General features: G+C 41.0%; 1 protein-coding gene across 1 annotated transcript in view; it reads left to right on the forward strand.

Moving 5' to 3' along the window:
• LOC124712462 (protein qui-1) overlaps nt 1–17,159 on the forward strand; it is a 1,341,285-nt gene that overhangs the window by 1,303,744 nt on the left and 20,382 nt on the right. Inside the window, exons 28-29 of the mRNA XM_047242758.1 lie at nt 5,511–5,735; nt 10,625–10,842. Coding sequence (XP_047098714.1) covers nt 5,511–5,735; nt 10,625–10,842 — 443 coding nt within the window. The remainder of the gene's footprint in view (nt 1–5,510; nt 5,736–10,624; nt 10,843–17,159) is intronic.

Genomic DNA, 17,159 nt, shown 5'->3' on the forward strand with positions numbered 1-17,159 from the left:
CGCGCTTGGGCTGCTGAACTTCATGGCCTCAGTCAAAAGTGTCAATTTGTTACTGACGTTCACAAAGAATCCTGGTACGGGATGCTATTATCTGGTCGACGCCCGACAAAGAAGTTCGGCAATGTGCCCTTCAGTTGTCAAATCCGACTCTAGATGAAGTTCTCTCCATTGCGCAGTCTTTTGAAATTTCTCGCGCTGCTGGGGTGCAAATAGAGGCGTAGGATGATGTCAGGGAAATACAACCTCTGTGCGCTTTTGACGACGAGTGCGGCGTGTCCCCGCCGGCCGACATGGCCACAGTGCGCTCCCACGCGCAGCCTCGGCCTAACCGAAAACAACCCGCTAACAAACTGCAGCAAAACCCCCAGCAACTTCCTTCATGTCCACTGTGTTTTACGAAACATTCACGCGAGGATTGTCCCCAACATTGGGCTGTGTGTCACAATTGCAAAAAGAAAGGTCATGTGTCTTCCGTTTGCAAATCCGACCGCATACATGATGTTCGTGAACATGACGCTGATTCTGTGTTGTCTGTAAATTGCACTTCTTCCCTTTCAGGGAAGTTATTCCTCATTGTCCAAATCTTTGGTCGAGATGTTCGCATGCAGGTGGATACCAGTTCTGCTGCCACTATAATTAATTCTCAGACGTATCTTCAGTTGGGTTCTCCACTCCTGTCACCTGTCACTCAGCAATTACGGATGTACAATAAACAGATGATTTATTGGATTCCTTCTCGACGACATTTTCGTCCCTTTTTTCTCCTGGGTTAGGCCGTGCAAATGACTTTGAAGCTCATATCATGCTCAAACCCACTGCTCGGCCTAAGTTTTTTCGGGCTCGGCCCATTCCTGTGGCCCTTCGTGATTGGGTAAAACGGGAGTTGGATCGTCTCACTACTTCTGGGGTCTTGCTTCCTGTCACTTCCAGTGAGTGGTCCTCTCCTGTCATTGTCGTTGCTAAGCCAAATGGTGATATTCGTCTCTGTGGCGATTTCAAAGCCACTGTAAATGCTCATCGAAACTTACCCTATGCCCCGTCCTGAAGAAATGTTCACTAAACTTGCTGGAGGCCAGTATTTTTCTAAAACTGACCTTTCAGAAGCTTATCATCAACTTCCTCCCGATGCTGCTTCCTGGCAGTTTCTGGTCCTTAACACGCCTTTTGGCCTCTATCAATACCAACGCTTGCCATTCGGGGTTGCTAGCGCCCCTGCTCTCATTCAGCGATTCTTGGAACAATTACTGCTCCCTGTCCCTGGGTGTATCAATTACATGGACAACATTGTTGTCACTGGCTCCACCACTGAAGAACATCTTCAAAATCTCTGCACACTTTTTCATGTCTTACGGACTGCCGGTCTTAAGTGTAATCTTCAGAAATCAAAATTTTTTCAGGCATCTATCACGTACTTGGGGTTTCAACTCTCTCGGGATGGTATTTGCCCACTTCAGCAAACTGTCACTGCGATCGATGCCCTTCCTTGCCCTACATCTGTTAAGGAACTGCAGGCCTTCTTGGGGAAAATAGCATACTATTACAAGTTTTTACCGTCTGTAGTTTCGGTGGCGCAGCCGTTGCATCGCCTGTTCCATAAAAACGTGCCTTTTCACTGGTCCGCGTCATGCAATGCGGCTTTCCAGAAATTGAAGAATCTGCTGAAGCAGGCCCTGTGCCTGGCTACTTATCGACCTGGCCTACATCTTGTTCTTGCCACAGATGCCTCTCAATACGGGGTCGGTGCAGTCCTTGCACACCGTTCTTCTGACGGTTCGGAACAACCCATTGCTTATGCCTCCAAAACGCTCACGGATGCCCAACAAAAGTATTCTCAAATTGAAAAAGAAGCTTTGGCCATTATTTATGCTCTTCATAAGTTTGGTGTTTTTCTCTATGGCTCAAAATTTCATCTTATTATGGATCACAAACCACTTGTTTCCTTGTTTCATCCATCAACGTCACTTCCCGACAAGGCTGCACACCGCCTCCAGCGTTGGGATCTTTACTTGTCTCGTTTCAATTATGAGATTCGTTTCTGGCCAACAGCTCAACATGCAAATGCTGATGCTCTGTCTCGCCTTCCCATGGGTCCTGGTCAGGCATTCGATAGGGACGAACTTTTGTGTTTCCACCTGGATGTTGCCGAGCAGCGGGTTGTGGACGGGTTCCCCATCACTGCGGACAGGCAGGCGGCGGCTACTACTATGGGTTCTGACCCTACCCTCTCCCGGGTTTTAAGTTGTATTCAGAAGGGTTGGCCAGATCATCCATCCACTAAGACTTCTGATCTGTGCAGAACTACTACGCTTTGCATTACCGCCTCACGGCTAGGGATGGTGTTATCCTCCTTTCCACTGACAATGCCTTGCCGCGTGTTGTGGTACCTGCGTCTTTGCGTGCTTCGGTCTTGCACCTCCTTCACCAAGGGCATTGGGGTGTGTCTTGCACAAAATCTCTGGTGCGCCGTCGTGTGTATTGGCCTGGCATCGACTCTGAAATAGCACACATGGTTGCTGCCTGCGGCCCTTGTGCGTCACAGGCCGCTGCCCCGAAGTCATCTTTGTCACCGTGGCCTTCGCCTGAGAAGCCCTGGGAGCGCATTCATGCTGACTTTGCGGGACCCTTTTTAAGTACTTATTGGCTCCTCGTAATTGACGCCTACTCTAACTTTCCTTTCATTGTCCATTGCACGTCGCCTACCACCGCGGCAACCACCAGTGCTCTCGCCCGCATTTTTTCTTTGGAAGGCCTCCCCTCTACTTTTGTTACTGATAATGGTCTGCAATTTGCCTCTTTCGAATTTGCGGATTTTTGTGCTTGTCACGGCGTTATGCATGGCACAGCCCCGCCGTTCCATCCACAATCCAACGGTGAGGCTGAACGACTGGTCCGCACATTTAAGGCTCAGATGCGGAAACTTCTGACTTCTTCTGCTGCTGATGATGCGCTTCTCCAGTTTCTGGCGTATTACCATTTCACGCACCCATGGGCGACCACAGCCCGGCTGAGCTCTTACATGGCCGACAGCCCTGCATGCTACTTTTATCTTCTGCGGCCTTCCACCTCACGGCCGCGGGTGCCTTCACTTGGCCGGTTCACCACCGAAGACCTCGTCTGGGTACGGGGATATGGCAGGCAGCCAAAATGGATCCCAGGCTGCATCTTACGACACCTTGTCAGACGCCTGTATGAAATCCAGACGGACATGGGTGTTGCAGTGCGTCATTCGGACCAGCTTCAGCCTCGTGTGCCGGCAACACCTGTTACGAATGCCGCTACACTACCTTTGGCTCTGTCTGACACTCGGGATCTTGGCATCTCTCAATACTCACAATGCAGCCCTCTCACCGTCATCGCGATGCCACCAGGAGACGTGCCCATGCAGGAACCGGATGACCATCCTCTGTCAGAGCAAATCTACTCACCTCCTCCTCCTCCAACGGATGCCGACACATCGCCCATGTCTCCTGTCATATCAACTGGACTTGCCGCAATGGGCACATTGGTGCATGGGGCCCCAGCAGATTTGACCCCTACGTCTCCTGTGATCTCGACCAGTTATCATCGGGGACACTTCCATCCGTACGGAAAGCCTCCTCCTCGAGACTTTACGGCGAGTCAAACAATGCCTATGGACGTTAGCCATCTCCAGGACACCTCCATCAAGACCAGTGCAACAATATCAAAGGGGGGAAAAGTGTTGTGACTCGCCGATCATTCAAAGAGCCGCCGCGCAATTACGCGCGTCTTCTACGTGCGGCGCTGTCTGCCAGCCATGCAGCACCTGTCCTGTGCCACCTAAGCGGCCAGCCGAGCAGCGGCCGCTAGACTAGGACTCAGTGCTCATTAAAATGCAAACGTGTACACATGTCTTGCCTGTCAACTTACTCTGTGGCTTATATGTGTTGTGTCGTTCTGAAATATATGTGTTACACTTGACGTTATAACATGAACATTAGATTAACTAATTTTTACAAACTGAATTTTATGTTTTCTTTACTAATTTTATTTCTGATATACTGCTACACTCTTCATCATCATCATCATCTTCTTCTTGTTTAGTGTATCTGTCTTATGACAAGCTTCAGATGGAGGCTACCTATTGTGTCCTGTTCAGAGTAATTTCCCCTCACATGTTCATCCTGTTCTAATACCAACCATCATTTAGATTCTTTCTCTTCCTACCTTTCATTCCTCTTACTTTTCCCTCTTATTTCTTTGTTCCAGGTAAGTCCTATGCAGTATATGCTCCTGTCAAGATTTTTTTCCTCTTTCTGATCACTTCCAATAATCTTCTTTCTTATCTAATTTTCTTCATTACTTCATTTTGAAGTCTGTCAGTTCACTTCACCTTAAGCATTCTCCTCCACAGTCACATATCAAAAGTTTCTAAGTATCGGTCTTCTTCTTTTTTCTAACTGTCCATGATTTATTGCTGTACGACACTAGACTCCAAACGTAATATTTAGAAAAAAATTTCCCTTGGGACCATTGGAAATACTCTTTTTCCATAGATATTGGCCTCCGTATTTCTACTGTACAGCTTCTCAGATACAGAAAGCTGTGGTGCCCATACTTGGGGGCAAGACAAGACACCACCAGCCCCCCCCCCCCTCCCCCCCCGCCCCGCCCCCCCCCCCGTTGACCTCTAGCTCTCAAGAAAAGGAAAAAATACAGTGTAGTCAGGTATTTTTCTTTCAACAAAATTATTTAAAAGTTGGTGTTATACAGATTTTTAACAGGGCTGGAAGAGGAGCTCTTTTACAACTGCTTACACATTGCCATTAGCCTTCCAAAATATTAAAAACACTCCATACCTCCATGTACGGACCACCATATCCCCCCCTCCCCCCCCACACACACTTTTGCAATACTCTTCCAACATCTTCTGTAGCTGCTCTTCTGAAACTGCCAACAGTGCTTGGTCATCCATGTATTTTATAGTCTTTATCTTTTCATCTTCAATTAAAATACCTCTTGCACTTCCCATAGCCTTGCCTATCCAGTCTTGTACATATATGTTCAGTAACTTTGGTGACAGTGAGCATCTTTGACTTTGCAATACTCATCCCTTCCTTCTCCTCATTCCCTACTCTAACAGTCATTTTTTGCTTTATATACATCTCCTTTATTAACATTCTATCTTTCCAATCTATCACACATCTTTTAAAATTATCAACAGTAAACTTTAACAAACATTAAATTTAACAAGACTAGAAAAAATAATTGATTTTATTCACCTTCTCAGAAGTATTTTAAAACTTCAGCTCTCTATTATAACTTACACAAATTGTATACAAACATTCCTTCTACAGCTGTGTACATTATAGGTCTGTTCATATACTCAATTTTTATCTCTACCTTGCAAGCTGTAATAAACCAGGGAACACAACAAGCTTTTTTGCCGTTCCTGTACAGCGCTTTTTTGCTCGAAGTCACACAAGTAAATCTTATGCAGTAGGTGACAGTGGTTTTTTCCTCTTCACATAGCAATAATTTTTCTGTTGAAGGTTCTGAGGATAAGAGCATCATTGTGTGGGACACGAGGCGTGGACGTCCCCTCTCCTGCCTGCAACTCCAGGTGCCGATCCTATCTTTGGAGATGTCTACAGACTGCTCGAGAATTGCAGTTCACCTCCTGGAAAGCCGGCAGCTTCCCATCATTTGCCTGCATAACACCCCAGCTACTTATGTCAAGATGCCAAGTTATGTTGCGCCTGCGAAAGAGGTTGAAGGTAATGAGAATAATATATTTCAGGTATAGAATATTCTTAAGTATCACCAAAGCAACTATGACAGCCACGAGCAAAGGCAAGCTATGAGGGACAACTGTGAAGTCACTTTGTTTTTCATTGGGATGATGTAGTACACATCTTGGATGTCCAGTTACATTAAGAATTCTATTATTCTTCATACAGTTGCATATTTGAATGAATTGTTTTCATGGAATGTCTTGAGTGTTGATCTTAGATATACTATTGTCTTGGATTACAGTGAGGTATTATTAGTAATACTTAGCTATTTATAGCTAAAGTTGACTCACTATGCCAACCATTCCACTTCTCTTATACGGACTTTGTTTTCTGATGTCAATTATGGCATCCTGTTTCTGGTTGACATGTCAGATGGCCAATAAAATTTTAAAAGTGCAAGTTGCATATCTGAACTGCTTTGTTCCTTGTCATTGATGTTCCTTGCACTTTGTCTTAACTATTCTAAGCAGTGGGGAAGGAAACCTCAGTTAAGGGTATTTTCTCTGACAGATTAAAATATATCACAATTAAGACAATGAAAAGTTAACTCCATAGTAGTCTATTACTGCTGCCCAGTCTCACTCCTTACGCCCCTTTCCAAAATGTTTGAGAAGTGATGTGCATGGGGGTTGTCACCCACATGTAGAAATTCCTGAATAAAGACAAATATCTCTTACAAGCAAGTACATGCCCAGTATATATCCAAATAAGCATTATTTATAAATATCTGTGCAATATTTTGTTCAACTGACATGTTTCACACCATAATGTCTGTCTGAACTGTGAACAATGGCACATGTAACTAAATAAATAAGTAATGGTTGGAATATGACACTGAATGTCACTGATCTAATTTGGAGGATGTTGAGGGAGATGACATTTTGTAAAACGTTACCAAAAGTAGCACTCTGGCCAGTGCCTGGGATGTAAATGTGGTATAAATAGCGACTTTAACATGACCAAACAACATTCATGGGTGGAGCAATTACCTATTGTACATGAGAGAATGCTGTGCTTATAAGAATGTCAACAAGTGCTGTTATTGGTTGTTCTTAAGCAATCCATTTGTGAAAGAAAAAGAAGTGGCACATTGCCAACAATAATGTCATAGTCCAGCTCAGACAGCTATGTCAGTTTTTTTAAATATTGTGTACAGAAATAGTAACCATCTCAGTGGTCAAGTTGTAGCGTTACTGCCTTTGGTGCAGAAGGACCTGGTTTCAATTCCTAGTACCTTCTCACATTTTTCTGGGGTAGGGACATATGGAATAGGATCCACTCAGCCTCATGATGCCAAATGAGGAGCTGCTTTAATAAAAAGCAGCAGCACATCATTGGGATTCACCTACTGGCAACAAGGCCTGAGGGACTGGCAACTTACCAGTCAGACAGCCCATGATCATAAATCACTCATCGTACTGCCTTATAGGCAGCAGTTGACCACTTGGAACAGGCCTAAAGCCTAAATATGTTATTGGTGTTTACATTTACAAAAATATTTACATTAACCTGGCTGGACATCCAAATGCATCTTTCATCCACTATGATGGGAGATAATCAAATTTCTATCCCTGTCCTGTCCTGCTTGTCTACACGATTGTTGCACCTGCAGCTTTATTTAAACTGTACATGCAAATCTTTACAAAGAGTGTCTTTGGGAACACAGTAAATAGATAAGAGAAAATTAAGAAAGTGGAGGCAAGTTGACCAAGCCAACAGACACTGCAACATTAGCTGCAGGGGTCTCCAGTCTGCAGAGGAGGTTTGCTGCAGTGAAGGAATGAAACTATCTTATCATCGCTTTCGTCTCTTTGGCCATCATATCAGTGGAACAAGAAAGGTTAGGGAAAACCTTACCATTTATATGACTCCCATGTTCATGCAAAAACTAAATAAGTTCATTTTTCATACAATGAGCTGAGAAACCCAGCATCGTGTGGCGTATTTATTTAGAGCTCTGCCTGAAACTTCATATGTATGGAATTTATTTTGGTCTTATAAATCTTCTTTGTGTGAAGCATTTGATTGAGAACAGATGGGGACACAAATGAAGCACTTGTTTGCTTCACTAACACATGAAACCAGGTAGAGCTGAGGTCCATGTCTGCAGCACATGGTGCCTGGCCTTTTGCTTTTTTTATGGCCATGCATATCATAAGCTCACCAGGAATTTTACGTTTAGAAGAGAAATTATAAATTGTTAGGAGTAAACAGGATTCAGCGTATAAAAACTCCCTCACATTTCCTGCTTCCCATCAAAGTTTCTGCATCTATGATGTTACAATGGAGAGAAGTAACTTTAAGCCTCTGCGAGTGAAGGGTTCTCAGGAATGAAGTTAGATATGATGCTTTCCATAAGAGCTAAGTCACACCATGCTTTCAGAAGGAATTTACAAATAATTAATTAAACCTTCATTGGAATCTTGAGACAGCGTAGCCCTCAGTCTTTCAGCCTTCCACTGTATTCAGAAAAACTCGACCATTTTCTAGGTATTTTTATTTGTAAAGCAAATGAAATCAAAATGTGATAAGGAGGGACCAGAATCAGAGAACAAACTTAATAAATCTGTTTGTCATACCAAATAATATAAATAAAACCTGTTGAAAGAAGCAGAGCAATGTCGTTAAGTTTTTATATGCAGGGCAAAACCAGCAAATCTGTATATCCTAACCAAGTAAATTCAGTGTTAGTTTGTATTCATAAAGATAAGGATGTAGCACTTAATTCTGCCACTGAATTAAACTTCTGAAAGTACATCTGCTGCCATCAAGGTAAAAAACATGTAACAGCACCATCTACTGGTTCTTTGCTGTACTATGAAACTAACAGCACCAACCACAAAGTCAAGTAGACTGTCTTAGATGAAATTTAAATTTACAGTACTTGTCCGTGTTCCAATTTTGATGAAATAATGCCTATATGTTGCCCCAAGGTAAGTGCAAGTCATCTGTGAAAAAGGCAAAACTGTCCTTGTAATTCTTTCTAGGCCACAATGAATTCTTCAAACCTCGTGTTTCCTTCAACGCCAGTGAGCCTAGCGAACTGGACTATCTTTGTCGAAATGTGTTCCTTGTAGAATGTGATTTCCTTTTTAAATTCATCCCTGACAAATCAGGAAGAAATTATCTTCCAATGTCTTAATGTGGGCAGTGTGAAGTTGAGTCTGCATAAAATGTGAAGCCTGCAATACATTTAAGTTGTTCTAGTTTTCATTTCTGCACTCCTTTTTCCTCTACAAATTCAACTCTAGTTAGTTTTAAATCAAAAAAATGTTCCAGGCATGCACCTTGACTTAACCAACATACTTTGCAGCAATATATGAAGTCTCCATACAATTCGTTCAGTTCCATTGGAAACTACTGTAACTGACAATGGAGTAAGGCATGCAACTTCAGGAATTTTACTATTCATACTACCAATTTCTTTACATGCTCCATGTCCACGAATTTAGCACAAAATTCTTCTCGATGAACAGAACAATGAATCTATCTTTTGATTGTTGTAATTTTTTGTTCTTTCATTGTCAACTAAACCTTTAACATCTTTCTGCATTGTAGTGTAATGTTGTTTCATATGAAATATGCAGTACATGTCACTTATGTGAATTCTCGTTCCTCACTTCCATCATTCCCATTCATTTTAAAGGATTGTGATCATAAGATTGGTAGACCGCCTCTTTTTATACAAACAGGAACAGAACCTGTGAACATACTTCATACCACGAACAAATAGCAAAGGGTGAAGAGTGCTGACACCACAATTTGCCAAACTCTGAGAGTTACGCCAACGGAAAAGTGCCCCATCACATTGCCAAAGGAAATGTTCTGTTCTGGGTACTTCCCAGAACTGAGGAAAGCCGAGTGACAGAATGGTCCCTGATCCACATGCAACCCACACATGCTACATGCTTGAAGTTTGGCATGCCATGGCTGGCCCTGCTTTATAGGATATTCATGTCCATAAAGAGCAGCCACGACCATCTATTCCTTTGTAAAATAGCACATGTAACTGCAGCACTTCATTTCTGTACCTCTAGTCATCAATAGTATTTCTCAAATTATCACAAAAACCATACATCCATTTAACATAACGTCTTCCTGCACCATCAAACTCATCTCTTTCTGTGGTATTCCTTTGACTGTATCAGCTACCTGTGTACACTGCCTTGATGAAGGCATGTTCTCAGACCTCTTTCATACAAAACAACTGCTGAGTTTCTGCAGGCAATTGGCTTGCAGACACCATCAGCATGTTTTTTGGCACATTCAATCCTTCTGAAGTGCTTCACAATGTCCAGTGATTCTGTGCTGCAGAAAAGGGTCCAAATGATGTTTTGTTACACTGTCAACTCACCAAAAGACCAGAGTCTGATCACAACACAATGAACAACATGACTAAGGCAATGACATAATATATCAGAGGGAAAATTGTTTCCTCTTTCAATCAAGTTACGACTATTGAGGAGGAAGCTACCAAACCAAAAACGGGGTAAATTAACATTTTAAAACCCAGAGCATGAAATACTGGGTAACTGAAGCAAGGGGCTAAATAACTTATTGAAATGTGAAGGTGGAAAACATTACAACCAGCAATTATGTGATAACAGTGACTTCATTAAAGAAGTAGGTTAATATCGAAGTTGGATTATAGAATAAAGTGTGGTGCACAGTGGAATGAATTTGTTGGCTGTATCTCAAGTCAGATGATGAACAGAACAAAGTTGGTTGAAGAAATTATAACAGTATTTCATTGTTTTTACCATACACTTTTCATTTTCACATGCAATTGTAGTTCAGTGTTGGATATCTTGGCAACAGATTCTGTAATGTATTACTAAATTTACATTCACATTATATGTTGTCTGCTGCAGACTTGCGACCCACTGGGCCTAAGAGACCAATGAGAAGACTATTGAAAAAGGAGGTCTCTCTAGACACATATACCTGGCAGAAAAAATATGGACACTTGACTTCTTCCATAATGATGGCAGCTGTTGATGAAAGACTGAAGAGGAGGTTCTCTGTCTCTGCCAGTATGGAGGAAATTTCCAAAATACCAACCAAAGGTTCTACAATGGGTTCACAACAGGTATATTTTAGAGCAAAAGTTTTGTTACAGTTTCTTAGTGAATTTTTGTAAGTGCTAATTAGTTATTTATCCTTTTAAATGAAGCAGCATGGCTGGCCGGAGTGGCCGAGAGGTTCTAGGCGCTAGTCTGGAACCGCTTGACCGCTACGGTCGCAGGTTCGAATCCTGCCTCGGCCATGGATGTGTGTGATGTCCTTAGGTTAGTTAGGTTTAAGTAGTTCTAAGTTCTAGGGGACTGATAACCACTGCAGTTAAGTCCCATAGTGCTCAGAACCATTTGAACCAGCATGTCTATGTAAACAACAGTAAATGCAAGGCTTTAAACTCTGATCTGACAAATCTTTGATTAGTCCATGAACATGCATACACTTTCTTACTGTTGTTGGGAGCATGATGGTAAGTCTAGCTTGATATGTATTTGTGTATTTTGTTGCAACATGTTAACATTCAGACACTAATTGAAGCACTACATGAATCAATGATAAATCATTAATGTGGATACAGAATGTGGTTTTATGTACATTAAGTGACTTGTTTTGTGGTTGCAATCTGTGAATAGTCATTCCTGCTTTTTACCAATCTTCATGTGTTTGTTGAATTGTGCGTCTGAACAGTTTGCTTAACTGTCTTTGGCGGAGCAGCCATGAAATTGTGAAATTTCAATTTATCAATAACTGGAATAGATAGAATTTTATGGTTCATAATTCACTACGAGGCTTAGAGGACACTGGCAAAGTTTGCATAAATGGCATTGTAGAGTAGGAGCCAGTGGAACATGGTGCGACTGCAGAACAAGCTGCTGCATGTTACCTGAAGCTGAAGAAATGTGGTTTGGACGGTAGCCTGGCTAGTCGGATCATTGTTTCTTTTTCATTCAATCTGAACTGAATTTATTGGGCATTAGCTTACACTATACAGCCAGTTCATAGTTACACACCCATAGTCTTGCCACAACTGTTAGTGTGTGTTAGGGTGTTTGTGTGGTAGTGTGTGTACTTTTGTTAGAAAAAGAGCAAGAGCAAGAGCTCAGAAGGTAGTGTGAATACTGTTGTCTCTTGGGTGTGTGTGTGCACCAAACATTAGTTGCCTTTCTCTTATTTTCCATATTCTTTCATAGCTACACAAAATATATGGGTAGCGATAGAAAATTAGTATTAGAATATTTATTTATTTGCATGCACATTGTTGATAGAATATTCATAATTACAGGTACACCAATACTGTATAATCATTGTAAAATCAGGTGTCGTAGGACACTTTTGTGCAGTCCATTGTCAGTGGTGTCACCTGCACATACCTGTGGCAACAGTGAATCCGATGTCAAGTGGAAAAGTCTATAATCCTGTGTTGCTAAGAAAGGCATCGCACAGGTTGGCAACTGATGAGCCAGCTTCACAAGTTCATATAAAAAGATTGTAATACTTCTATGTTGTATGGGGCACATGAAGAAAAGGTGATCTGCACCTTCTTCTTCTCTACAAGAGAGAAGAAAGCTGTCTCTACAATATACAGCCAGTGAAGATGTTTATGGAAACTTCTGTGGTTAAATCAGAGAAGCATAGGCACTTAATTTGTGCGAGATTTTGTCTAATATGAGACTTATGGCCAAACTGTTGCGTATTCCTCGTGTTTGTGTTTTGTTGTGGTCGCCCATGCCTCTTGCCAGTCTTCTGTCATGCAGGTGTGTATGACACATTGGTAATTCTTACATGGGGTTGCAGTGCAGATGGTATGCCCTGTCACAGCAGTTTCTTTGGCTGAGTAGTTCACAGCCTGATTGCCAGTGAACCCACATTGTGATATCACCCAACCAAAATTTATGGAATGACTTTCTCCATGCATCAATTCCAACACTTCGATAATCTTGCATACAATTGGGTTTCTAGTAACATCTGTGCTAAAATTTTTAAGTACTGTTCAAGCAGGTAAAGAGTCAGTGAGTAGGAAATACAAAGATGCTGCAATCAGCAATCAGCAATGTTGTACTTCTAGTATTGCAACAAGTTCTGCAATCATGATACTTGCCTCCACTGGTTATTTGAATGGCCCAGACTTCTGTAAACATGGTACACAGAACATGCTTCCAACAGAGTCACTGGTTTTGGAGCTCAGGATACTGTCTTAAGAACTGTGCCAGAATTTTATTGTTAATGTGAGCCTCATGACTTTCATAACGTCTGATGGAAAGCTCTGTGTATTAGTAGTTTCAAGAAGTTATAGGTGATCACAATAAACATGATGGTAAACAGAGGATAATGAACATAATGGAAAACAGAGTAAAAATCTGACAACTCAGAAAAACCTGAAGTTGTGTGTTTAAGTCCTACAGCTGCGGTAAGAAATGACTTATGAAGATAAACTATCCAAATGCAAATTAAAGGAAAAGGTTTAAAAACAACACACACAGATCTGACAATGTATCCAGCAACCCAGAATTTACCATTGATTTTTTTTTATTCTAACTCAGTAATAATTTTCAAATCATGGGGGGGGGGGTTTACAAGTACAATTCATTACTGACGTGAATAGTTTTCAGTATTTTACTCCTTTCCAGTACTGACTGAAGTGATCATACCTTAATGAACACTGATGGAAGAGAGAGAACTAATGTCAAAGCTTTAATAAATGTTTTGTGACAGTGCATGTTACTTGGTAAGCCTGTTATTCCTGCCCAATGCTAGAAGGAATTTGTTGTCAGTTACATTAGCATTTGACGAACATGTTAATCAATTTATATGCATACAATTTGGTGACATATGACAAGTATTTCTCTCTCTCTCTCTGTGTGTGTGTGTGTGTTTGTTGCTTGGGTATGCTTACATATCAGAATATTTAGGATTTTTCTCCCTAGTACAAGTTTTTTAATCTTTTAGTCATTTTATCCACATGCATGCACCTAATCAGATTTTAGGATGAGTACTAAAGACGTTGGTGGCATGCGCTCATCAGTTATATCATTGTGATCAAAAGTTGTATCAGTAAGACTACAAGTGTAAGGCTTGGACAGTTTTTCAGAATGTTAATTCAAATGAACCAACCTCGGAAATCTTACCTCATTAAGGCTAATCTCACATTAGTCAATTAAATGGGTCAACATCTGTCAATTCCTGAAGGAGAATATAATTAACATCACATTCAATAAATTTTGTAGTTTTTGTGTCAGGGGAAAGGAACATCATGGCACTTTCCAGTCTTGTTTTAGCTTTGTATAGAACCTGAGACGATGTACATAATCAATTCATATCATTTGTTATGCAAATACTCACTTTATTTAACAAATATATTTACAACAATGAAGTCCCAAAAGAACTAAGATTTAGTTCTGCAAGAGCCTGCTTTCTCTCTTTTCCAGGAGGGAATGAAATATGATTAAAAAACAAATTTACAAGGACAAACGGAGAGGGGCAGGTCGTCATAAGATTAATGGTGGGCATCCCAGATTTATAATATATACTGAAGAGCCAAAGAAAATGATACACCTTACTAATATTGTGTAGGGCCCCTTTGAGCACACAGAAGTGCCACAACACAATGTGGCATGGATTCTACTAATGACTGAAGTAGTGCTGGGACGGAATTGACACCACAAATCCTGCAGGTTTGTCCATAAATCCATAAGAGTACAAGAGGGTGGAGGTTCTTCTGAACAGCACGTTGCAAGGCATCCAAGATATGCTCAAGTATGTTCAGGTCTGGGGAGTTTGGTGGCCAGCGGAAGTGTTTTTACTCAGAAGAATGTTCCTGAAGTCACTCTGTAGCAATTCTGTAAATGTGGGGTGTCGCATTGTCCTGCTGGAATTGCCCAAGTCCGACGAAATGCACAATGGGCATGAATGGATACAGGTGATTACAAACATGTCACCTGTCACAGTCATATCTAGACATATCAGGGGTCCCATATCACTCCAACTGCTCATACCCCACATCATTACACAGCCTTTACCAGCCTGAACCGTCCCCTGCTAACATGCAGGGTCCATGGGTTCATGAGGTTGTCTCCATACCCATACACGTCCATCCTCTCGATACAATTTGAAGACTCGTCCGATTAGCGTACATGTTTCCAGCCATCAACAGACCAACGTCAGTGTTGATGGGCCCGGGCAAGGCGTACAGCTTTTGTCGTGCGTTCATCAAGGGTACACGAGTGGCCTTCAGCTCCTAAACCCCATATCATTGATGTTTCATTGAATGGTTCACACGCAGACACTTGCTGATAGCTCAGCATTGAAATCTGCAGCAATTTATAGAAGGTTGCACTTCTGTCACATTGAATGATTCTCATCAGTCACCATTGGTCCCGTTCTTGCAGGATCTTCTTCCAGCCACAGTGATGTCAGAGATCTGATGTTTTACTGTATTCTTGATATTCACAGTACACTTGTGAAATGGTCTTACAGGAAAATCCCAAAATCACTACCTCGGAGATGCTGTGTCACATCGCTCATGCATTGTCTTTAGCACCATGTTCAGATTCACTTAATCCTTGATAACCTGCCATTGCAGGAGCAGTAACTGATCCAATAACTGCGCCAGACACTTGTCTTATACAGGTGTTGCCACCCACAGTGCTGTATTCTGCCTGTATTTGAATACACAGGCCTATACCACTTTCTTTTGCACTTCAGTGTATACAAAACTTGTAGCTCTAGCAATACATTTAAATTATATACAACATGGTTTATGAGTAATTGTTTCAATTTCCTCTTGAATACATGACAATTGCCAAATCCTTTTTTTACATTCAGTGGGAGCTTACTTTAAAAATCTTATACCGGACTAGATAACTCCTCTTTGTACTACATCAAGGAAAAGTATTTGGTTGTTGATTACAGATGTCATCAGCGAATAAATTTACTGAGTTGTGTCAGTATTCGAAGGATGCTGAATAGGTGCCTAAAGGATGTCCCAATTTGTAACACTACATATCAGCCCCACAGCTTGGTGTTTTTATTTTAAAAACATTTTCCACTTTTGTAGCATTTTCCCAGAACATTATAATGCACCATACAAAATCATAGGGTGGAAAGAGATGAAATAGGACAACATTATTATTTCTCTGTCAACATATGGCGATCAGCATTGATACTCTGTATCAGTTGCCAACCTGGAAGAATGCTCATCTGAACAGTCACTTATTTTTAGGACCAAATGTATTGTATATGTTCCAAAACAGTTTCATGAGAACATCAAACAGTTGCTTAAAATTCTGATGAACAAAATCTTTGCGATAAATTATTCAGAACAAACACATTGTGAGTGAATCAGAATTGCTGAGAAAACCCTAACAGCGTTCCTACAGTAGTGAAGTAAGCCATTATCAAGTAAAAACTGTTTTGTGGTTGATGCCCTAAGTAGGGACGTGTTAAAAAAATGAACATGGTAAATGTCAACCAGCAATTTATTTAGTGGAAGTAATATGTGAGACAGACAGGGTTATGAATAGAAGAGCTTTCATTTCAAAATTTGAAAACCTGGAATTTATTTAAATATGTGGTACCATAAATATATTAGCCAATAAAATAATCTGAAGAAATCTGGCCAGCAGACTGCAGTTAATGGAAATCAATTATAAAAAAAAAAAAAAAAAAAAAAAGAAATTTCACCATTGACACAAACTTCAATAGAATTAGCAAAAACTATTTCCCCCGGACGAGATGCCAACTTGATAAATGATCATCACAGAGCTCCACTAGTTGTTCGGGACTACAGTCATCTTGAAGGAATTAACCGTAATGAAACATAGAGCCCAGTCACAGGATATGACACAATCGGAACTGTATTCAGTATTGCATTATGTTAAGGGTAAGCACAATTTGATATGAACTCAGCATTTTAAAATGGTTTGCTAAAAGGAGAAATAAACAGGGAACAGCCTGAAGGATTTCATGATGACACCAGGGGAATATGCAAACTCTTTTAAAATTTTTCATAGATTTACAAGTTATTAGAATGATCAGTTCAAACATGAATGGTTTGATTTCAGATTAATCAAAATCAGCACAGTTTTGTGTTTGTATTGTCACATTAGTAACATATTGGTTATATGATAGTTTCTAATTGTTTTGTATCTCTATTAAGTACTTATTGGTGGAGCCAAAAACGGCATCCTCAATGACTTGTTGATTGTAGAGTGAATTCAAGAATATAATGGGAGGTATTGGGCAACATTTCAAAATATTGATCAAAAGTGACGAAAATGGTTCACGTCTCATCAGTCGGAAGTCTTATGCAGAATGTATACTCTGTCAATTTAATATGGCAGAGACAAACCTGAATATGGGTTGCACTTTCTCATTTTACATGTGAACTTGGCA

This window comes from Schistocerca piceifrons, chromosome 8, assembly GCF_021461385.2.
Source record: "Schistocerca piceifrons isolate TAMUIC-IGC-003096 chromosome 8, iqSchPice1.1, whole genome shotgun sequence".
NCBI lineage: Eukaryota > Metazoa > Arthropoda > Insecta > Orthoptera > Acrididae > Schistocerca > Schistocerca piceifrons.